Source organism: Lipotes vexillifer, unplaced genomic scaffold (assembly GCF_000442215.2).
Source record: "Lipotes vexillifer unplaced genomic scaffold, Lipotes_vexillifer_v1.1 scaffold760, whole genome shotgun sequence".
Taxonomy (NCBI): domain Eukaryota; kingdom Metazoa; phylum Chordata; class Mammalia; order Artiodactyla; family Lipotidae; genus Lipotes; species Lipotes vexillifer.
The window spans coordinates 1,073,106-1,097,679 of record NW_006772931.1 but is presented as its reverse complement, the minus strand read 5'-3'; the positions used below and the strand labels follow the sequence as shown (position 1 = coordinate 1,097,679).

The 24,574-nt window shown below is 37.9% G+C and overlaps 1 protein-coding gene across 1 annotated transcript in view; it reads right to left on the bottom strand.

The window, feature by feature from the left end:
- FRY (FRY microtubule binding protein) overlaps positions 1–24,574 on the bottom strand; it is a 261,625-nt gene that overhangs the window by 156,834 nt on the left and 80,217 nt on the right. Inside the window, exons 4-11 of the mRNA XM_007447941.1 lie at positions 19,014–19,153; positions 13,751–13,841; positions 13,442–13,521; positions 13,244–13,324; positions 8,220–8,388; positions 5,237–5,329; positions 5,044–5,142; positions 3,266–3,367 (exon numbers count right to left, since the gene is read on the bottom strand). Of these exons, the coding sequence (XP_007448003.1) occupies positions 3,266–3,367; positions 5,044–5,142; positions 5,237–5,329; positions 8,220–8,388; positions 13,244–13,324; positions 13,442–13,521; positions 13,751–13,841; positions 19,014–19,153 (855 nt within the window). The remainder of the gene's footprint in view (positions 1–3,265; positions 3,368–5,043; positions 5,143–5,236; positions 5,330–8,219; positions 8,389–13,243; positions 13,325–13,441; positions 13,522–13,750; positions 13,842–19,013; positions 19,154–24,574) is intronic.

Here is a 24,574-nt window from a genome sequence, read left to right as displayed (position 1 = left end):
TGTTTGTTTCTGTGATCAAGACCTCACTGGTATATTGTATTCATTATTTTAAGAAAAAGGAAATTTAAAGATTCTCCCAATTATATTCTCCATTTTCGAGGATAAGAAACGTGTACATAGTTATTATGAACACAATAATTACGACATTTTAAAAGAACTATTAATAAATGGGGATTCATGACCAAAAAAAGTACATTAAGTCATTTTTTCAAAACATATTTCCCTTTTTCAGAATGAGATATATTATGGCAGATGTGAAGGGAATGTAACATTTTAAAATAGCTCAATATGTTCAGATTCTGACATAAAATACATAGAAGAAAAAAGTATTGGTCACGACTTACCAGGGGTTCCTAAAAGATGTCAAGGTCATGCTGAGAAGGTGTTGTAAACTTCTCACCACTTTACAAGGGTCTATATCACTAATACGTGGTTGACCGAGTTAACAAGTGTAAATAAAGACTCCACATTTGTGTTACCAAAGCAGCCTGCTCCTGACAGACTGACGCTGAGGATAAACCAGGGCACTGGCGTTAAATGAGCATTGAATCTGAGAGCTTGTTTACTTTGAAAGCAGATTTTTCACACTCACACACATTTCTATTCTGCTCTATGTCATGCTGCCACCTTGATGGCTCTCCCCTGCAGAACACATCAAAGGTGGCTACCAAGTTCAACATATAAGGTTCAAAACACTGGGTTCATTATACTTGAGTACATATAGGGGATGGGCAGACAAGTAGGGGAGGGGGTGCAGGGAAAAAGGGATGGTGACCAGGGGAAAGAGCTGGATTGGTGGTCCTTTCTGAAACGATATGTTTGGCTCTAAATCCCACAGAATACTGAAGCCATTCAAGACAAAGTGTACTCCTAAAGCCATGTTAGTTTTTCCTCAGGTATTTCTTCCCTGTTGAGGACACTTGAGGAGGTTTGGAAGGTTTTCTGTATATTTTTAAATGGTCCCATTTAATCCCTACTGGGTTTAGTTCTAAATACGTATGACACAATTTTATTCTGATTGTAACTCATCAAGGATCTTTCTGTATCTTTTACCCTTGAGGAGGTGAATTCCAACAATTTATTGCCCATAAAGTGAAATATCATTGCCTTTCTGTTGCCTAATAACTACCTCTTTCATGCTTCATGGATTACCAAACCTCCAGAAATGGCACAGGTAACTCCCTACTCCCAACTTTTACATCCCTCCTTGTCTGCATCACGCATTTTGAAACTTCATTACATATCCCCCAATGAAATGCCAAGTTCCTTGAGAACAGGGACCCTAGATCTAAGTTTTATAGAATTAACAAACATCCCTATCTTTCCCATTTCTGGCACCTTCCCTAGCACCTCTACTCCTTCTGATCCTATTGCCTTTTCCTTTGAGAAATCCTGATGCTTGAAATGTTTGCACAGGGAAACACCATCAGCGTGCAGCCCTTCTCTCTAGGGCTGTGTGTAACCCTGTTATTAAGTCTTTCTAGTGGGCTTCGGCCAGACCTTCAAACAACATTCTAACTTTAAAGCAATTAAGTGCAAAGTAAGATTATGCTGCTGTATTTCAAAAGCAACTCCGGACACCAAGAATTTTGGTATTTTTGGCCACAACAGTAAATTGTCAGGCAAAACACTATTTTGATTCTAACTAAAATTCATCACAAACACATTTAGCATAATATATACCGGAAAATGAACGTTCTTAATCATTTCTCTTTTTGTTTCATTTTGAACAAAATGAGCTTTTCCTCTTTGTGTAAAATGTAGAAGAAAAAAATATTTAAATGGAATAGCTGAATAACTTAAAAATGGACCAATATAACAAAAAAATGACATTGGGTTACGTGTTGGAGGCGTTTGACAGATGGATAAATCCTTGAATCAAACATCTGAAGGTGGTCATTATATAATAGCTGATACCCTGAAAAGCACTGTGTTTTCCAGAATTCTTAAAAGCTAATTCTATATCCACTGCTATTATATTTCCCTGCCAATTTGAAGAAAAGAAACGATTCTAATCTTGGATTTCACAATCAGCTTTTAGAGCCAGTACATAGCTGGTGCTTAAAACAGCCCCAATGCAGACTATTGTGTCATTATATGGTAAATGCCAAAATAATATAATTAATCTTGACCATTTCACCAAATTAAAGGGTCTTAGAACAAAAAAAGACAAGGCAGTATGTATAGGCACATACAGCATTTTACAATTAAGTGCATTTCAAAAATTCTAAAGAAGCAAGTATTAGCCTTGTAAAAGGAATTCAACATCTTTGGACACAACTGAGAACAACTGTGAAAAATATGTGCTATTTGCACACATTAGAAACAGTGTTCATTTAGTTGTCTTTTATCAATAGGTCACTAAAACTTAAAATATGTTCACAACATTAAAAGTTATAAAGCCAATTTTAAAGCTAACCATTACAGTTGTTATAACTGTAGGTTCCTCGGTTTCAGGCACCCTGAATTGGTTCTCACGTCACCCAGCATCTGAACAGCTGTTGTGCAGTGAATGCTTAGGACTGACTGGCATGTGGCTTTAACAGAACATCTTCAAACAATCACAAATAACAGGGACAGGAAGTAAGTGTTTGCTACTAGGTCAATCCTCTCACAGAATGGAACGTTCCCCCCCCCCCAAATATTTCCCTAGCCTGGAGGAGGTTAGAGAAAGGCTGGAGGAGGTTTAGGTGAGCTTCTGCCAGTGAAGTGTGGCCTCCCTTTTTTTAATCATTTAGAAAAAGTGTGACCATAGATGCATATAGAGGGGTATTTAATTCTACCTTTAAAATGATCCTTCTTAGGGACCTCCCTGGCGGTCCAGTGGCTAAGACTCCACAGTCCCAATGCAGGGGGCCCGGGTTCTCTCCCTGATCAGGGAATTAGATCCCACGTGCTGCAACTAAGACCCGGTACAGCCAAATAAATATTAAAAAAAAAAAAAAAAAAAAACTTCTAAAGTGATCCTTCTTAGACGAGATTTTCCAACACTGTAAATTGACTATACTTCAATAAGAAAATTAAAATTTTTAAAAGAAAAGATCCCCCCCCCCCAATTTGACATGATTTCCCTCAACCCCAGTCACCTTCTAAAACTGACTATATGTAATAAGGAAAACTCTTCTTAATATTTTTTTCATTATTCCAAAATAGTACAGGATCATTTCCCCTGCAGACATCAGGAGTCACTCTCAGAAACACACAAACCAGCCTCGGACTCATACATATTTTTATAAAAGATTTTTCTGAGCCGACAAATACTAACTTTAAGGTTGGATAAGCAGTTGTTGAGGAAAACGTGCCACCTGTTCAGGAATAGCTGCTTCTGGCTGACGCAGAGCAGACAGGTCACCAGCGGGTACAAGGCCTGAGGAGAAAGAAGATGAGGTCACAGGGTGATGTCTATTTCAACCAACCAGGTAACACACGCTCTCTGGAACCACCACCCATACATCTCCCCCTGTGTGCTGTGTGGGCCAGAACAAACAGGACACTTTGTAACACACCCAGGCGCGACAAGTGCGGTGCAGAGGTGGATATTTTGCAAATGCTTTCTGAGGACGATGGGGATGGAATACTCTAGAGTTATATAGAGGGTAGAGAGTGAGTTTCATGGATCATAAGTGGAAATCTGATTCACTGATTTAGTCTTCACTCATAAATTTTAAAAACAAACTATCGTAGATCACTCTCAATCCTCAGGAGAAAAAGCAGGAAGGCACACTGATTTTGAAAATGTTACTGGCTTTTTTGCTCATAAACATCCACCAGTTTGTCCCTGTCTTAGAGGTAGGTGTATGTGTTTTCTTTTGCATGCAATCCTCCTGTAATTAAGGAAGATTCCTAAAAGAAATGTTACTGCATTGGTAAACTCCACCCAGACAAATTTAACCGCAGAAGGAATCTGCTTACGAGCGAATAAACAGAGGTGCTACTGTGCTTTTCCTGCCTAACTGGGCAGGTTTCCCGCAGCAACTGGAGAAGACAGAAAAGCTTGTGGGCAGCCACCCAAACAATATACATGCAGAACCCACCACCATTTTGCTGAACCAGATTATGGCGCTCCCCAAAATTAGGGCTAGTGAAGATTAAAACAAAAACATAACTCGCTCATCCATTAACTTGAATTGGCAAAAATCTATTGCCACAATGAGACTCAGTGCTTAACAATCCATACACTTATTTTTTTGTTGTTGTTAACTTAGCTTTAAACTGACTTTGAACTATTACTGCCATTGAGTGCAACTCTAATTCCAGCCAGTAATTTAAAAACAAAAATACAAGCAGTCACAGTGACCACAGAATGTAGACAAATGAGCAAATCTGTCACCACTGCCAGCAAAGCAACTGAGTATTTGCTCAAATAATGGTGGTAATGTTCATACTTTAAAGATTAGCATAAACAATGCTAGAAACCAGCTACCTAAGCAACCCGCTTCCTCCATACTATCACAATTACAGCTGGTCTACCACCTGCTGATTCATAAACCAGAGCTTTCTTTACGATGGAGGAAAAAAGTTGTGGTAATTTAAAAGACTTTTCTATGCTGCTGTTCAGTACAAAAGCATTCCCCGAAACTGTTTTCTCAGCCTTCAGAGAATCTTTCCAATGGCCAACTATCTGTGTCCCAGCTCCCTTTCCTGCCTGGTCCCATTTTCATTCTGAATATCAGGATGGGAATTAGCCAGTGAAGCTTCCTGCAGATTGAGAAAAGAAACTTGTTATAAACTTTAGTCTTCAGAATGAAAAAATACTCAGAAATTAAAATAAAAATTAAGTTAAACCCATCTTGAAAATAAACAGCGGAATCTTTAGGACTAGAAGGGTCCTTGAGGTGACATGGTCTAATCCCCTTATGTTAACCATGATTCAGTCATGGTCCATAATAGGCGGAAGCTCCAAAATTTGAAATGCTACCTCTCTTTGAGGAAGCTGTAGGTAATTCTCCCATCTGTGGAACCCTTATGACTCTCACATAGATTTCAGCCTAGGAATTTTAGTCTCTGCAGTTTTGTCTTTTGAATTTTCTCAGAGTTACTAACCAAGGAATGTTTCTTTCGAGAAGAAAGTTCCAGCGTGGTATCATATAGGCTTTCAACAAAGTTTCTGAGGCAGGGAACATTTACCTCATTTTTAACAGCCTGAAACAGAGATACATGTTTATATTATATTAATGAAATTGTTGCTTCTCTAATCCAATTTGAAGACGTTCTTAAAAATGAAAATGTAACTCACAGCAGCAACTGGCACAAGAATTTCAACAAAAAGCCCAGCCAAGGCATGCTTGATATCTTTGTCTTTGACCTCGAGGAAGTAATGTGCACATTCCTAAGAAGTAGAAACAGAGTAAAGGGAGGGAGGAAGATTGAGATGTGCACAGAAAATGTATGTCAGCAAATTTAAGCAAACAGATCTTAATTTAATCACACCCAATAACACAGCATATTCCATAATCTATTAAAAAAATCACTGGATTCAAGCATTTATATTTAAGTTCACAATACCTTCCAATGACATTTTACAAGGCTGGTTTTCTCACTCTCCCCCTAACTTCTATCCCCAAATCACTGAAAATCACTCTGCCCTTTGCTGAAAGGACAAAGCGTCTATAACCAGCAAGCAGACATTCATCCACCGACTTACTGGTTGGTTCATTCAGTGACTCATTTGCAAGAAGTTTCTATTGACTACCTACTGTGTGGGGGGCCCTGGGGCCTTGATTAACCCACAAGCACAGATCCCCAGAGAAGGTAACCATGGGAAGAGAGGCAGAAGACATTAACCTTATTTTAGGCCCTGACAGCCCTGGGCACAGAGCTGTTTACTTGTTAGGCCCTGACATTTTAGGTGTTTATTATTCAGATAGTTTCATGAGCAAGTCTGGAATGCTTCCCTTCCCCACCTCAGACAAGAAACCTTTGGAACAGTTTCTTAAGCAAGGATGTCTCTGCTTGTGGACTCCTGTCTACAAAAGGGTATTTTTGGTTGCCCAGGGAATAATATATTAGAAGAATTGGCCTGTCCAGAATTCTGCCACAGCCCCTTCCCCCTTCCTGACCTTTTGGGTAGTAACTTACTGTGGTCTTTTTTACATGTTGTTTTCATGGAAAGGTCCAAGGCTACATGTATTTGTGATGACACTTTAATATCTGTGTCAGCTATTACCTCTTATTTTCAGTCCACATTGGAACTATCACCAACATCAGTTAACTCAGGTTCCCAGTATATCAATATCATACTAAGACATCAGTCCGAGATAGGCACTGCCAGCATGGGAAGTCTTTGAGAGTTTCCCAATACAGAATGGAGCTTTATGGTCCCCCAAATTGTGGCCCTTTTCCTACATTATTTTGCATACATATGTAAATACTGTCTCAAATCTTAATTCAAGTACATAGATACACAAATCATTAGCATGAGAGAGAGATAAAAATAGTTAGCATTTAGTGAGTCCTTACCACGTGCCAAGAATGCTCAGAACCACCTTCCAAAGTCAGTGTCATGATTACCACTCTGCAGACAAGGTTAGTGACGCTGGGAGGGGTTAAGTGTGACTTGTCCAAGGTCACAGAGCTGGTAGTGCTGAAGCTTGAATTCAAACCCGAGAAATTTGATACAGGGCCTATATTCTTTTTTTTTTTAACTGCTTTTTTTTTCCAGTACGCAGGCCTCTCACTGTTGTGGCCTCTCCCGTCGCGGAGCACAGGCTCTGGGCCATGGCTCATGGGCCCAGCTGCTCCGCGGCATGTGGGATCTTCCCGGACCGGGGCACGAACACGTGTCCCCTGCATTGGCAGGTGGACTCTCAACAACTGCACCACCACGGAAGCCCTAAACTGCTTTTTTGAGATACAATTCACATACCGTGCAATTCACCCTTATAAAGTATATAACTTGATAGCTTTTAGTATATTCACAATTGTACATCTTTCACCACAGTCAAATTTAGAACCTTTTCATTATCCCAGAAAGAAACTTTGCACCTGTTAGTAGGCATCCCTAACCTCTGCATCCACAGCGTCCTCCTCCAGCCCTACACAGCTAATCTACTTTCTGTCTCTACCGATTTGCCTATCCTGGACATTTGCTATTATGAATAATGCTCCTACGAACGTTTGCATTCAAGTTTTTGTGTGGACATATATTTTCGTTTCTCTTGGCTATATACCTAGAATTGGAATGACTGGATTATACAGTAATTCTAGATTTAAACATCTGAGGAACTGCCAAACTGTTTCAGAAGCTGCTGTGCTGTTTTACATTCCCACCAGCAGTGTATGAGGGTTCCAATTTCTCTGCATCCTCACCAACAGATAACTTGCTGTTGTCTGTCCTTTTGCTCATAGCCTTTTGCTCCTAGTGGGTATGAAGTGGTACAACCTACGCTCATATCCCCTGTATCTAAACTCTTTATTAAGATCCTCACTAGACCTAATTCACAGCAGCATTAGAAGAAAAATCCCTTTAGATACTAAAGTTTTATAAAATCTAATAGAGCTGTGCGGACTTCCTTGGCATTCCAGTGGTTAAGACTCTGCACTTCCAATGCAGGGGGCGCAAGTTGGATGCCTGGTCGGGGAACTAAGATCCCACATGCCTGCCTCGTGGCCAAAACAAAACAAGACAAAACAAAACACACACACACACACACACACACACACACACACACACACACACAGAGAAAAACTAATAGAGCTGTGTATTCTGGGAAATCCTCATTAGCAATAATTCTTTTTTTAGTACATAATGGTGAACACTGTGTCACAGACACCTAAACCTGTATGGTTTAGTTGATTTTTAAAAAATTGATTCCTTTTTATAGTATGAATAAAAAAGATATCATTACTTAAAGTTCTGACGCCTGGAAATGTTAACATCGCCAACTCAATGCTATCGATCTCAAAAAGTAACAAATCAGCTATATTTTATTGACAGAACAATATGCAGCCAATAGGTAAAAAAGAGAAAAAAAAAAAGTCTACAAATAAGATTCCACTGTACACCCTACTCCAAAAGGTGACATGAGTTTAAAAATGAAATTAAGTGCCTGAAACTCTATTACTTAGTTACGAAGCCCTTTATGAATTACTGAGGAAAAAGCGTAGGATTTTTTTCCGTATGGGCGAGTGAATGGGTTCTCACCGTCCAGGTCCGTCACTCTGAGGAAGGCAGATGCTTCAAGCTGACAGCCCCTTAGTTCTCCTGCCCAAGACAGTACCTGCATAAACTGGAGAGAGGCCTCGAAGTCCTCCACCGGATACATCTTAATTCGAAAGAACTTCATCCCCATTATCAAGCTGATAATGCTTTGAACAACATATGGGCTCTGCTCTTTGTGCCGTAATTCTTTGAGCTCTGCCATAAATTTCTTCTTTACAGCAGGGAATCTAAGAAGAGAATGTGAGGGATTTATCAAATAATGGGTAGGAAAGTAACAGTAATGCAGGTCCCCAGCATCTAAGAGTGACAGGGCACAGTGACGGGGACCTTCGAATCAGCTGAAGCACAATGGCTGTCATCTTGTAAAGGTTTTGATATTGAGGATTTAGTAAACAGTCCCATCTTCTTTCTTCTCTTATTCTATCAGATGCTCAACGTCTCCTTCAGGCTAGGGAGAAGATCCAAGGTTATTTAGAGCCTCTCAAAATGGTTCAGCCCTTAAACTGAGCATGATGAAAAGCTCCATTTCCTCAGGCTTAGCAATTTCCCAGGTACTTACAGACCCCAAGGGCCTGAAGTATCCAGCTGTGAGATGAGCAATAACATAGGAGGCCAGGTATTTCTGACGATGACAGCAAATAACGCCAAGTAATATTCCTACAGCCATTTCCACAGTTTTCTGTTGTTGCTTCTTTTATAGTTTTAGGTTAATGATTATTGAAAAAAATATTTTCAGGTTGAAGGAAAATCTAGTAATGGGAAAATTCAAATCATCTCTAAAAGCTCTCTAATCATGTATGGGATTTTACAAATAAAAAGACACAGTCCCCAAGGAACTTAAGGTATTTCTACTGTTTGAAAGTAAAATAATATTAATAATAACATTAATTACAACAACAACATTATCATAAAAACTTTAAAAAGAGAAAAGAAAAAAAAACAGAGAAAAAAAAAAGAGAATAGATCCTAAGAGGATGGAAAGTAGCAGATTGTCAAAGTGCCTAAGGGTAAAGGAATATACAAACAAGTTATTCAAACTGTTTCTGAGATGGCTGGTTTGACTATTGGTTAAAAAAAGGAAAAACAAGGAAAGCATTCTAAGACTCATTGTATTTTGTTTCCTGAAACTATCAGCCTGAGTTTTTGCAAAGGATCAGTTAGAAGCAAGGCATGATCAGAGAGTAATTACGACTATAAAAGTTAAAGGCCAATTAATAGAATCCAAGAAGTTTGGAATCGCAACTTTTGACACCTCAAAGCAGAAATTTTAGGACATATAAGGGAGGTGGTAAACATATAGATATGGTGTCACCAAAAGGCAGTGCAAGAGGTGTATGATTGGCAAGTTGGCTGTTATGGGCTTCATGAGAGCTGGTAATTTTCTCGTTCTCGGCTGGAATGCAGGAGGTTACATGGTGTTCATTTGGTAACAATTTGCTAAAATTGTTTGTATTTTCTAAACAACTTATGGGTTTTTCTTTACGTTTGCTGCATACAAAAGAAAAAGATTTTAAGAAGGCAATGGAGCAGAAAATAGGCAGTGAATGCGTTTCCATTTTATGAATGAAGAAACAGATTGGTAGGTCAAAGTGAAAAAGGTGAGACTTTGTGATCTTCTGATGTGAATTGCAGTAATTTCCACTATTTTGTAGCTGCCTTAGACAGTCATGAGCTGTGAAATGTAGTCCCTGTCTATTTAGAACAGTATACAGTTTAACTGGAAAGATAAGACAATGCAGCACTGACCATGAGCTATGTGAATAATAGTAATAATTTTAATAAGAATAATAACTAGTATTATTATTTATGAGGTATGTTACCATGGGCCTGGGACTTTGCCTGGATCTCTCTGGTCCTTCAGGGAGGTTAAATGCCCCAGGCCAAATCACTTTCTCATATTTCACACTGTCCTTTATGTGAATAATACACCTGAAGAGGCCCCGGGGTCACTGGAGAATGAAGGGGCTCTTTCCAGCTGCAGAGGTGATTTATGTTAGGGTAAAGGGTGAACAGAGGTTTTAGGTAGAGACAGATGAAGGATAGGAAGCAGAAATGGCATAGCAAAGAGAAGGAAGTGACACTTTCAATCAAGATTATAAAAATTTATAAAATCTATAAAAACTAGATTTTTAAAAATTATATTTTATTTCAAATTATTTCCAAACAGTAAAAAAAAAAAAAATCTATGGTTTTAATTTTGAAATGTGAGACTTTAAAAGAAAAAAGTAACTTTACAGGTTAGAGTTATATTGTTTTAAAGATCACATGATACTTAGAAAGTGTGTTTTTCTTTTCTAATCCGTGACTAAAACAAGGAGAGGGAGGAAAAGGCAGGTTATTTGTACACCTCACTATTTCAGTACTCTCACGAGTTAGTGGCTAAAAGTCTATTTATTTCTCATTTAAAAATAAATATAGCTATCTTTTACTTTAAAAAGTCCCACATGACATAAACATGTTATTTTAAAATAAAAATAATCCAAAAATCTATTTGCACTTAAAATCTATTTTCCCTTAAAACAATTTTAGGGAAAAATAAATTTCTTTTCAATGACCATGCCTAGAGTGTTTAGTATTCTTTAGTAAATACAGTAACTAAATGATTACTCACTCTTCTGCTTTAAAATGTATAGTATATATTATTAAAGTGAGAGTATAAGAATATATATATTAAAATTATATCACATAAAGAGAGAGCAGTTTTGGAATGAATCTTACAAGCAATCATTACTATTTAAGTGAATATGTCAGATTTTAATCCAAAAAACTTACCTTAAAAAATCTAATTTTAACTTAATTGACTTTGAAAAAGTCAAGACCCTGGGTGAATATCACTTAATAGCAGAAAAAAATTTTTTTTTCCCTTAATGACAGGAATTGAGCACATTATCACTAGTTAGATTAAAAATAGTGATTCTGCTAAAACTTAAAGACCAAACTAAATATTAATATCTAAAGTCAGAATGAAGAAGATATGTTATGTGCATTACCCCTGTGATCTAGATATAAAATCTAAAATTAGAATTGTTACATTACTCAAGTTTATTTTTTAAAAAAGATAACCATCCTGTACCAAATAGGCATACATCCTTTCTTTCCCCCACTGAGAACAAAGGAAGCAGTAATTTTCTAAGGTGACAATAAAGTAATGGTCCTGGTGTACTTATGAGAAAAATGTAATGTGATAATTTGTAGTATGACACCAGTTTAAGACTGTACTGTCTATCAATAAAGGTTAACTCTATACTGACTGGTTAAGAATTTATCAATGGGATTACTATATATCACTGCAATTACTGCAAGACGCCACCGGTGAAAGCGTTTTCTTGTGACTAAAAAGTACTAGAGCATTATCCAAATTGAGGCATTTGTTATAGCCTACTATTGCAGAATTGAGACAAATACTGACATGAAAATTTTAAAAAGTCCTTGTTGGCAAGAAAACACTGGCTCAGTGGATCATCAATCAGACCTTAATAAAGAAATTCCTACAACCTTAGAATGTTGCTTTAATTATGACGTTGTCTCTCAATTCATTCTCAACCAACTGAAAATCGGTGCAGCTAAAGCAAGTCATTCTATAGTAACCGATATTGTTATGTACAGTTCACAAAACTAAGAAAAACACAAGAAGTCACTTCTGGCATATTAAACTTTCCAAATGATTGTGTAAGAGAGTTAGGCTGGGGTAATTACAAAGGAATATGATGAGATTTCCAGGGTTTGACAAAGCAGCCAAGATACATATTAACAACTCATTTTTCTGATCTTTTCTAGGAATGAGGTAGAGACACGAGTTAATTTGCCAGATAACTGCAGCTTATTCCTTCAAAAATCCAATACTTTTATTATTTAATTGCAATGGAAATCTCTCCAAAACGCATTACACTTTTTTTTTCATGAACTACAATTATTACAATGGGCTATAATAAACGTACACTATATATTCTCATGCAAAATGGTCCAGGTAACTCTAATGTTTAGTTCTTGTGTATGCTTTGGCCAGTTTCTCTTTCCTCTCTGTTGCTGTCAGTTTTTGAGCTTGATATTTCTCAGGGCGTCAGTGTATCTAAGTCTCTTCCATCTAGTACTGATGTTTTATGTGTTAGAAAAAAATAGGTAGTCAAGATGAATAGACAAACAGGGTTAGATTAAATAAGTCACCTCAAGGAGTTTCTGGGGTCTGTTTCCTGAGTTCTTGACTATGTTTTGCCTAGCTAAAGGTGCTGAGTAAGTACTTTTTAAAAATTTTGTTTTGTGATAAATTGAGTGTTTCCACACTGCTAAGTTAGGAAATTCCATCTCTTGAAGATACAAATCTTTCTGAGGGTTGCAATTTCACAAAGATCAGGGCATCACTGTTGCTCCAAGCTGGCCTCTTGGCTTGGATTCACATTATGTCTCTGGCTCACTTTGCCTAACCTAGAAATTCAGGATCTTGCCCGATTTGCCTCAGGGTTGAATAAGATGAAGATGGGTGAAGAGGGTGTGACATCACTTTTGGAAGAAGTATGTTATTGCTAATAGTCTAATTCCACTTTGTTCTAGCCTGCTAAGTAGTGTTATGGGGCCAGATATATTTAGCAATGAGAATTTTCTGACTTGTTTCCATGACAGAGTCTGGGACATTTTTAGCTCAGCTGAATTAAGTAAGGTCTATAGTAAAGGCACATTCTAGAATGGAATTTTCCCACTCATGGATGCTATATCGTAACCACCCACTCATGGAATATAGAAAACAAAACTTTTAAGACTGATAAACTTCTTTGGAAAATTAAGCAGGAGGAATAGTACTTTGGTCAGTTCATTTCTTTCTCGGATGCAGTAGTCTGAAACTCATGGACTCTTGGTAGGATCTGGCCCAACTGCCAAGTGAAAAAGCTAAAGGAGAAAACAAATTGGAGAAAGACTTGGTACTTGTCCTGGGGAGCTTCTTGTGAGGTTCAGAGACAAGGCACACACAGCATAAACAAACCCTAGTTTCTGGTAAGCTCACACCCTCCCCCTTCCTGAGACTAGGGCTGGGTTGGCACAGAAGAGGCACTCATGTTCTTACGGTGAACGATCCTGAGGTTCACTTACTTAGCTTGTGCCAGCACTCCAATGACTTCTGCATACAGGTCTGCCACAATGTGCATATTGGCAGTGTTAGGACCAAGGTACCTAAACAACATACAATTAGACAAGTTAGGAATCCCCCCAGGTCATCTGAAAAGAGCAAACTTGATTCAGTTTTAAGTACCCAACTTCTTCAAATTCCAAGATGACAAATTACTTTACCCTTCTTTGTACTTAAAGTGCTTGAAAGCCAAGTTAATAACATCATGTATTAAACTGTCTATTACAGGATGAAGTGGAATCTGGAGGAAAAAAAAAAAAGATGGCTCTTAACTTGGAAGGGAATATTAAAGATCGAATCAGTAAGAGTACTTACAATGAACTATATATGACCTTTAACAATCAATAAATATAATTTATATGACACAGTATTTGAAATTCATGAACAATTTAATAAACTTGACCTTAAAAACATAAGTAGTTTTTAGATAAATAAATCTTCTCTAAAGTAACATTAAATTAATGACCTACCTGTTTCAAAACTTCTATTAATACTAAAGAAAAAATAAAATCAATGGCGAGGTCCCGTCTTTCCATTAAATAATCTCGCTGCTGTTCATCACTGTAAAATTTAAAATATTCACATTAAATGGGCACTGAAAATATCCTCAGAGTGATGTAATTCACCCAAAAATCTAGGACTCATCCCCAGTGGACTGCAAACCAATTTTGTTACGAAGAAACTGCAGCGGTAAATATACACTGAAGTTATTCCTATGATCAGTCTGGTGCAGTGGACAGACACTGGATTTGAATATTTGACTTTATGTTTTAAATATCTAACCACGTCAACTTGGGTAGCTATTTGTGAGTATACAATTTCATCTTGTGGACTTTTCTAAGGTACCTTTCAACACAGGAAAACTCTCATCTGTAAAATGGAAACAAACATGATACAGGGCTCCGGTGCTAGAGGTAGACCCTGAGAGGATCTTGTGAAAAGAGTTAAACAACGGAAAGAAATAATATGATTACCTATGGAATCAGGACTGCAGTGGGAGGAGAAAGGATCAGCATTACATTTCGTTTCTTTTCCCCTGCCCCTTTCCTCTTGACCTTTTGCCACTTGAGACTTATGAGAGGAAGAAAGAAGGTGTGAGGGGGTGGTGGAAGAGAGAAAGATTAAAAAGCAGATGGAAGAAGAGGTAGGAGGGGCAAAGTGGAGCCATGTGAACTTATTCCAAAGTTAGGGAGCAGAATTAGCACCGTCAGGAGGACAGAAATGTGAGTTCATACCCCCTTCCCTTCATTTCCTGCTTCTCTAATGTACTGAGGACTAATCCGGAATTGAGCAACTGAAGTGACTGCAAAGTTCCTTAGCACAGAATAGTGGTTCAGAGTGTTGGTTTGGGGGTGGGGGGTGTGATGAATTGGGCGATTGGGATTGTCATGTATACACTGATGTGTATAAAACTGATGACTAATAAGAACCTGCTGTGTAAAAAAATAAATTAAAAAAAAGAGTGTTGGTTTTGGTGTAGAACAGTCCCGGGTGAAAATTATGCCTCTTCTACTTACCAGTAATTTTTTCATCTACAAAATGGAAATAATAATAGTAATTCTAGTAAGGTTTGCTTGAGTATTAAGAGAAAACGTGTATTTAGTAGTCTCCCAAACATACAAATGCTCAGTACTTGCAAATTAAATAAAAGCAATGAGAAAGGATGACAGACTTTGGATTTGTCAGGCAGATATTTTCAAAATAAATCAAGACTATTTTGAACATGGAATGTTTTTCTATTCAGTCAAGAGGGAATAAGAGGAAAGCATATAAAAGATATAAAAAAGAACTTTGGAGGAGCTCTGCAGCCTTGAGCAAGTCCAGTTAAGCCTGGGAGGTGACAGAGCAGGTCGACGAGGGAAGCTGCAGCTTTAACTTTCAAGGGGAAATGTATGGACCGGGCAGGGACTCAACCCATTCAGGATCATTTACAAACAGTCCTGCCAGGAGAAAGAGCAGTGGACCAAACCATCCATCTGGAGCCCTTCAAGACCCACTAGAACTAGAAAGTGCTGCTGCCAGAGGAAGGGAGGAGAGAGAAACATATGGAGCTGCATTAAAAAGAGGGCGTCCACAAGTCTGAAACTACATCATGGAGAAGAGAGACAGGAAGTCTGAAGACCACAGGGAAAGAAAACTCTCAGAGACGGCCAGCAGCAGTAGAGAGAGGGTCTCCAAAAGGGGCCAGAGGAACTTGAAAAAGTAGCAAAAAAATCTTGGTAGAAACAAAATTTTAAACTCCTGATTCTGTTTTATTTAATAAGCCAATTTATGCTTTCAAGTAAAAGGAAGACATGTATCTTTCCAATAATGAATTCAACTTTATTGCTGGTTTGAGGTCTAACTGCCAGGAGGAGCCAGAGGCATCTGACAAATTTATTTGGCAGTCAAAATGTTGATACTATACTAATTGTAGAAATCATAACCCAACAAATAGAACCACCACACGACCCAGCAATCCCACTACTGGGCATATACCCTGGGAAAACCATAATTCAAAAAGAGTCATGTACCAAAATGTTCGTTGCAGCTCTATTTACAATAGCCAGGAGATGGAAGCAACCTAAGTGTCCATCATTGGATGAATGGATAAAGAAGATGTGGCACATATATACAATGGAATATTACTCAGCCATAAGAAGAAACGAAATTGAGGGGCTTCCCCGGTGGCACGGTGGTTGAGAGTCCGCCTGCCAATGCACAGGACACAAGTTCGTGCCCCGGTCCGGGAAGAACCCACATGCCGTGGAGCGGCTGGGCCCGTGAGCCATGGCCGCTGAGCCTGCGCGTCCGGAGCCTGTGCTCCGCAACGGGAGAGGCCACAGCAGTGAGAGGCCCGTGTATCGCAAAAAAAAAAAAAAAAAGAAACAAAACTGAGTTATTCGTAGTGAGGTGGATGGACCTAGAGTCGAGTGTCATACAGAGACAAATATCATATGCTAACACATATATATGGAATCTAAGAAAAGAAAATGTCATGAAGAACCTAGGGGTAAGACAAGAATAAAGACACAGACCTACTAGAGAATGGACTTGAGGACGCGGGGAGGGGGAAGGGTAAGCTGGGCCGAAGTGAGAGAGAGGCATGGACATATATACACTACCAAACGTAAAACAGATAGCTAGTGGGAAGCAGCCTCATAGCACAGGGACATCAGCTCCGTGCTTTGTGACCACCTAGAGGGGTGGGAGGGAGGGAGACGCAAGAGGGAAGAGATATGGTAACATATGTATATGTATAGCTGATTCACTTTGTTATAAAGCAGAAACTAACACACCACTGTAAAGCAATTATACTCCAATAAAGATGTTAAAAAAAAAGGAATCATAACCTAAATACACATCCGTCACATCTGACTGTTTTCAGTTGCTTATCCTTCTTCCTTAAGTTCCTCTTTTCTTGTTTCTATTAAGAGAGACCCATTATTAGCTACATCATGTTCTAGAGACCCTCATTCCTTTGGCTTTGTCCCAAACACACAATCTCTCTCTCTTATTTTAAACTTTCAAGTGCTAACTAACATGCAATTGAGTTGAATTTCACTGTCCCGATTCTCTGTTTGATCTCGGCAATTACTCTGATCTCCTGGAAATAATCAGTAATACAACCTAAAAAGCTATTCTTTTCAATCCATAAAGAAATCAATTCATGAACAATCTAGTTTTAGTAACTAAATTCTGACCAAACAGGACAAAACTAAAACTCACTTAATTCAACTCACTAAAACTGCCCCACTCTCCACCCCTAGAAAGTTTTAGTATTTATTCATAAGCTAACATGAAATAGGAGGAAATACTAAAATGACGCCATTAATTTATTAATCATACAGGCTGAACCATTTCCAGACACAGGACTGAAATTTTACCTTTAAATTTGATACATTAAAAATATTTATGAGAGATTGCTAATTGGTATGGGGTTTCTTTTGGGGGCGATAAAAATATTCTTGAATTAGGCAGTGGTGATAGCTGCACAACCTTGTGAATATACCAAAAACACTGAGTTACACACTTTAAAAGGATGCAGTTTATGGTATGTGAATTATATCTCCATTTAAAAAATTCTTCTTCAACTAAAATAATTATTCAATATGCAAAAGTTATTAATCTCTCCCCCAAACAAAGTGATAAGTAAATGAATCTTGAATAAACTCAACCATATTACAAAATGAAATTACAAGTTCAGATGAAATGTAATTTGGTAAAATAACAGGTCTTCAATTTCAAGAGAAGTTTACATATTTTTAAGTACTAGGAGTGTCAAAAAAATGAGAGGGATAAATCACTCACAAGTAGTATTTAATATCTGATTTTCTGAGTGATTAATTTCACTTATATTGTCTTTAAAAGCATTAAAAAGTGTATAACCCATGTGGAGAAATCTAAGTGCTTTGTAAAATCTCGTTTTTTTTAAAGAAAGGTAAATGTATTAAACTTTCTTATATTTGCTACCTTGCTATAATAGGTTGATTTCAAACATATGAAATTATACACATTTACCTAAAATTCTGGGGGACATACATTCATTGGACAGAACGAGAATCTTAAGTTTTATGGCTGAAGAACTCACGTAGCAGCGAGTTCCACTTTTCAAATCCAATCAACAAAATTCTCAGCTAGAAGGGAAGTTAGAGATGGGGTGATCTGACTTCCCCCTTTGCTCACGAAAAGGCTGGGAGCTGGGAAGCTGCTGGGGAGCTGGCCAAAGGCACATGGTTAATTAGTGGCAGCTCCATGACTACCTCTAAGGTGCAACCCAGTGTCCTTTGCACTACAGTACCCTGGGCACTCAAGGTTACAAACGCAGATCCAAATATCTAGGCAATGTCGTGCAGGGCCTGCTGCAGGCTTTCTGCCTTCAGGTGCAGACTGGAGGAGAGAGGGCCCAGGAAAGAAGCAGGCAAGAGGGTTACCTAGGGTCCTTGACACCCTGCCCCCACCACTCTCAAAATAAGGCCATGTAAGAATTTTCAACCTGTGACAGCTGGCAGTGACAAATACTACAAATGTGCCACCTGCTAGACAAGGTGGTGTTCATATGTAAAGAGGCAGGAAGATCTAGAAGCCACCCAACTCCCACTTTGATTTGTTTCAAGAAAGAAAAGAAAAGAAAGAAAGAGAAAGGAAAGAAAGAAAGAGAAAGGAAGGAAAGAGAGAAAGAGAAAGAAAGAAACGAAAGAAAGAAAGAGAAAGAAGGAAAGAAAAAGAAAGTAAAAGAAAGAAAGAAAAGAAAAGAGAAAAAAAGAGAAAGGAAAGAAGAAAGAAAGAGAGAGAAAGAGCAAGAGCAAGAGCAAGAGCGAGAGAGCGAGAGAGAAAGAGAGAAAGAGAGAAAAAAAGAAAGAGAGAAAGAAAGAAAGAAAGAAAGAAAGAAAGGAAGAAAGGAAGAAAGGAAGAAGGAAGAAGGAAGGAAGGAAGGAAGGAAGGAAGGAAGGAAGGAAGGAAGGAAGGAAGGAAGGAAGGAAGGAAAGAGGGCTTCCCTGGTGGCACAGTGGTTGAGAGTCCGCCTGCCGATGCAGGGGACGCGGGTTCGTGCCCCGGTCCGGGAAGATCCCATGTGCCATGGAGCGGCTGGGCCCGTGAGCTATGGCCACTGAGCCTGCACGTCCAGAGCCTGTGCTCCGCCACGGGAGAGGCCACAACAGTGAGAGGCCCGTGTACCGCAAAAAAAAAAAAAAAAGAGAGAAAGAAAGAAAAAATTATAATCCTCATAATCCTTACATAAGAGAAGTGTACCTTTTAGATTTATTGCTGGTTCTTGGTCTGTATTCATGTGATTCATCCTCAATGCCATTTTGCCTTTTATACCAGTCAAATAATGTACGTAGAATGGAAGGCAGGCAGTACTCAGAAAGGGAGCTCATTGAACTGATGACCTACAGAGAAAAGCAGGCAATTAAAAAGCTTTGGTGGCACTGCCAATTACTGAGAAACTTTTTATTTCACAAATAACTCCAAACCACAGTCACTACAAAATTTTCTTATTTATCACAGTCCTATCCTTAATAATCTTTAGTAGTACATTCCCAAGAACCCGTTTCTTACTGTTGACAGATGTTCCTAATATAATAACTTTGTGGTTTAAGAAAGATAATTACTTTGACTCCCTTTCATTCTCGAAATCAGATGTTAATTGCATACAGGTTATTCTTGGACTGCAAAGAAATTATTTTCCCACAGCATCTAAGAAGCACAGTGACTGGTACTACTTAGGTCCTCAAAAATGCTTGTTATATAAATAAATACATTAATTAGTATGATTACCTTAATGGCTTAGGTGAAATAAGCAATTCTATCCCCCAAACAAATAACCTAAGTGGTAATGCAATGTATGGTTTTCTGCCAATAATCATTCATAAACTAATATGAGGTGTGCCCCAAATTAGACTCAATGAATCAGTAGCAGTAATTTACTCTGTATTACATCAAAGGCAAACATCTCCCCTCTTTAAACAACAAACATACCTTTGACAGATGAGTTATTCTACTTTCCTTATTTTGGAAAGATTCCTGCTCTTTTATTAAGTATCACTCCTCAACTGAACTTCAGTCCATATCTCATATTATAATACATGCAAAAATGAACTCAGAATGGGTCACAGACCTAAGTATAACACCTAAAACTATAAAACTTCTGAAGAAAACATAGGGGAAAATCCTTGTGACTTTGGGGTAGGTGAGGATTTCTTAGGGATCAAACCAAAAGCAAATTCCATGAGAATTCGACATACTGAAAATCATCAAAATTAAAAGTTTAAGCTTTTAGAAGGATGCTGTTAAAGTGATGAAAGGACTAGCCACAGACTGGGAGAAAATATTTGCAGAACACCTCTCTGATAAAGGTCTTATAACCAGAATGTGTCAAAGTACAATGAGATAGGTTTTAATTACTTAATTAACAAACAGTATAGGCTAATCATAACACCCAGCACTGATGAGACAGGAATTTATCTCAAGTACATAATTAGAGATGAGTAAGAATGTTCAGGACAGCATTATTTATTATAGCAAAAAAAAGGAAACAAATGTCCTGCTCTAGGTAAATGCCTGAATCCAATGTGGAATTTGATGTAGATTATCTATGAAACCGTTAAAAATCTCATTTCAAAAATATTTAATGCTATGAAAATGTTCATGATATGTTAAGTGAAAAAAGAGTGAAAAATCATTTAATTGGTATGATTCCAATTTGATAGAGACCCATATAAGTATGCATATATGGAAAATAAGACCAGAAGAAAATATACCAACATATTGAGAGTACATATTGCAATCAGGAGAGATCTCAGGAGAGACGGCACCAGGGACAGGGTAAGTGGGAGTTTAAAAAAAATGAAGGTAGGATTTTACCTGGGCCTTTTTAAAAGAAAGGGTAGAAATCTGAAATGAGAGTCAAGAAAGAAACTAAGCAAGGAGCCTAAGCAGGAAATCCTACCATCATGAAGCTGCAAAATAACTGTTTGTTGATAATGATTATGTGATTAGTGAAGGTTTTGAAGGAACTGAAAGAAGAAATATCTGACTGATGTAGGGACTTTGGTTCACCAGAGTGGAGGGAAATAATGTTGAAAATTTTAAGTTGGAACTAAATCATAAAAGGTACTTTTAATGCCGGTCTAAACAATTTCAGTTTTCTTCTCTAGAAAATTGAGAAGCCCCTAAAGATTTCCCAGCCCACGAAAATGGTGTTTGGGGAGGTTTCATCTAGCAGTGACGTGTGGGCTGGACCGAAGTGGTCTGCAAACAGAGGCAGTTAAGAGAATACACAACACATGCTTGAATCTAATGAGGTTATTACTGCAACGTTTCCAGGAGTGCAGGGCTCAGAGCCTGAGCTGGGGAGGTGGCAGAAGAAACGGAAAACGTTAGTTAACTTAAAATATTTCTGTAGTTAAGCAGGCTAGGCTTAACTTCCTTTTACAAAAGCAGGAAACTAGAGCAATGAAAGTGCAAGTGCTTCATGTCAACAGGACTTTCCACTGTCACCTTTAAAACAAGCCCTAAGATTGAGTAAAGCAATGATTGCTTTCTTTCTCAGATTCTATTTCTTGATAGCTTATTTCATGCTCTCCCTAATTATGGTTATAGGTACATAATACAAAATTGTGCATTATCTTTAGTTATGGGTTAAGTTAAAAAAAAAATAAACAGGCTATTGCATTTAGGCTGCCTGGTGAACCTAGTCACCGTTATAGGGTTCTGTAATTTAAAAATCTCTCTCTCTATTTTTTTTTAAAAGAGCCCTCCGCTCCAGGCTGTAACATCCACAGGCACAACAAATTTTCCTGCTCTTCCTTTGGATATAACAGCAGTAAATTTTTGGAGGAAAGCCGACTATGGTGTGCCAAGGGGGTAATTTCCTAGTTCTCTCTAAAGTTACCCCAGGCAATTTCCTACCCCTCTAAAGTTATCCAGAAAGGATATTTCTTCAAGTTGTCATCATCTAAAATATTTTGAATTGGGAAACAAAGAGGGTTCCTCCCACATGGGAAAGGGGATCAGAATTCAGAGTCCCTGACCAAGGGTTAATTCTGTCTTAATTACTGAATAGGTAATAAAATCCCAAAGCCACTACGATTATATTTCAGTAATTTAAAAATACTTGTGCAAGTCTGGATGAGACTTAAGGAGACATGATGACTAAATGCACTGCAGCATCCTCGATGGTATCCTGGAACGGAAGACACATATCAGGGAAAAACAAATGAAATACAAATGAAGTATAGAATTTAGTTCATAATAATGTACTGATATTGGTTTCTTAGTTATGACAAACGTACCCTGGTAATGTAAGATGTTAATAGGAAAAACTGGGTAAGGGGTATATGACAACTGTCTGCACTATCTTGGCAACTTTTCCGTAAATCCAAAACTATTCTAAAATAAAACGTTTATTTAAAAAACATTACAGAATATTGAGTAGAGTTCCCAATATTCTATAATAACCTAAATGGGAAAAGAAGTTGAAAAATATTCGAACAGATACATGCATATGTATAACTGAATTACTTTGCTGTACACCTGAAACTAATACAACATTGTTAATCAACTATACTCCAATATAAAATAAAAATTTAAAAAAAATTTCTGTGTGACATTTACAAGTTCCTTTATTTACTTCAGACCCATAAAGGTGATATAAACCTGTGTTTGACCCCTGTAAACCTCTCTGGGTAGAACATTCTCTAACAGAGCATTCAGCATCTTCACTCACGTTCTCCATAGAGAACGTCAAGAGTGTTCTTCAAACCTCAGCTGTAATAATTTTCTTCTACCCATTAAAAAGTCATCCCGAAGCCATTCTTGGTATTATATCTATTGGGCATGCTTTCCATGGCAAATACACTGAGACCATCTTAGAAGAGATGAAAGGTCAGCAGTGGGTGGATGTGCGTGTTTTTTTCCATCTCTCTGTTACTGCCCTTTTGAGTTCAGACTTTCAGGAAGGAAGGGTGGAATTTGCAAAGACCTGGCCCTCAAAGCTCAGGAAGGGAGGAAGGTCTAGCTGGCTTCTTGGTTACTCAGCTCCTTCATTTATGGGAAGCAGAGCCAATGGTGAGATGAATTCTAGCTCTGTGCTGCTGTGCAAGGGGAGGCCCATTTACAAAGATGTTCTTGTTGCATTTAAATGATCATATTCTTCCATCACAGATGAGCTAGGTACTGTGCAGCTTGAGGAGATGAGTTCACAGAATCACAGAACTATTTCATACTGGTGTTTTCTTTTGGAGGGGTGATAGAGGGGAATACTAAATGTACTTTGCAAATGTTTTCTTAACGTTTATTTTGGCGTTTTATATATAAATAGGCTAAAAGAAACTGTCCATTATGCTGTATCTAAGACATTAATTTTTCATAAGCATTTTATTATACTGGCTGAATGCAAAGGAGGAAACTTCACACATAAATATTTGAATAATTACTCAGTGGAGTCATTCCATATTTTACAGTAATAAGGCTGACTTGTCATGAGTGGTGTATTTAACGAATAATTTTACAGTAACTTCACTGATGGCTTAATTTCTCAAACTAGTTCAGGTGGCCAAGCACCTGGGCGCCAGGGTACTCTCTGTGTACCTGATCTATTATAGCAAATCAGAGGCAATTTTTTTTGTTTACTCGATCACATTTCATACTATTGCTAGCTTACAGTATTCGATGAGTGATGATAGACACTGCAGGCTTAAGAATAATTTATTATAAAAACTTAAAATTATAAAAAGCTATATGTTAAATATGTTTTTCTTGCAAATTAGGAAGAGATCTTCATTATTTGATTTTACCATCTTGGTCCATTTTATGGAACTCACTGTTCCACTGGAGGATAAGAAACACTGAATAACACTACTGTGAATCCAATGCTACCTAATTTGTTTTTACTCTCTTAATTGCTTATATTTTTCACATATATTTTAAATAGATGTTCATTGAATTGAAGCACTAGAATCAATGTTAAAGCACTAGAATTTCACCTGCCTCCTTTTGCAGGAAAATATTACTACCCAAGATGATAAAAAGTTATTTTAGTTCTATTATAGATTTATAATAGATTGATTTTACCATGTGTTTCCTGTTTATAGATAGCGTTTTTAACACATTAAGAAACTAAGGTGCCACAAAAGGACATAAACATATACCATCTAGAAGAAAATCCCCAAAGAAGTTACTTAGAATGTATGAGCAAATTATCTTTAATTTAGAGTAGAGAATAGGTCACAATGAATTGCAAATGGCTGCAACTTAATGTTCTCAGAACAGCATAACGGAAGCCTGATCTCCAAAAGCCACATTTTCATAATTTCATCAGTGTACTGGGAAGATCAGGCAGGTTTGGGGTGCAAGTTACAACTCTGCCCTTTATCGGCTGTATGAGCTTGGTTGGCCACGTTGCTGTTTCTTTGAAGCTCTGTTTTCAGCTGTAAAACAGGACTTAAGAATACTTCCCTCACTGGGCTTCCACGGAGACTAAAGGAGAAACTCTCAAGTGTGGGACATAAAACAGACCTTCAAAAGTGTGTTTCTTTTTTCCCTCTTCCATTTCCAAATACTGAAACTGAAGCACAGACACAAAATATTTTGACTTTGATAAGATCACAGGCTAAGTTAATGACGGAACGAATGACAGAAGTTGATGACAGATGTTATCAGAGCTGATAAATGTTGCTTTTAGGTACAGAGCCAGCCCTCTGTATTCACAGATTCAACCAATCACAAATCAAAAACATTCAGAAAATTAAAATGCCACAAGTTCCAAAAAGCAAAACTTGAGTTTGCGGCTCTCTGGCAATGACTTACAC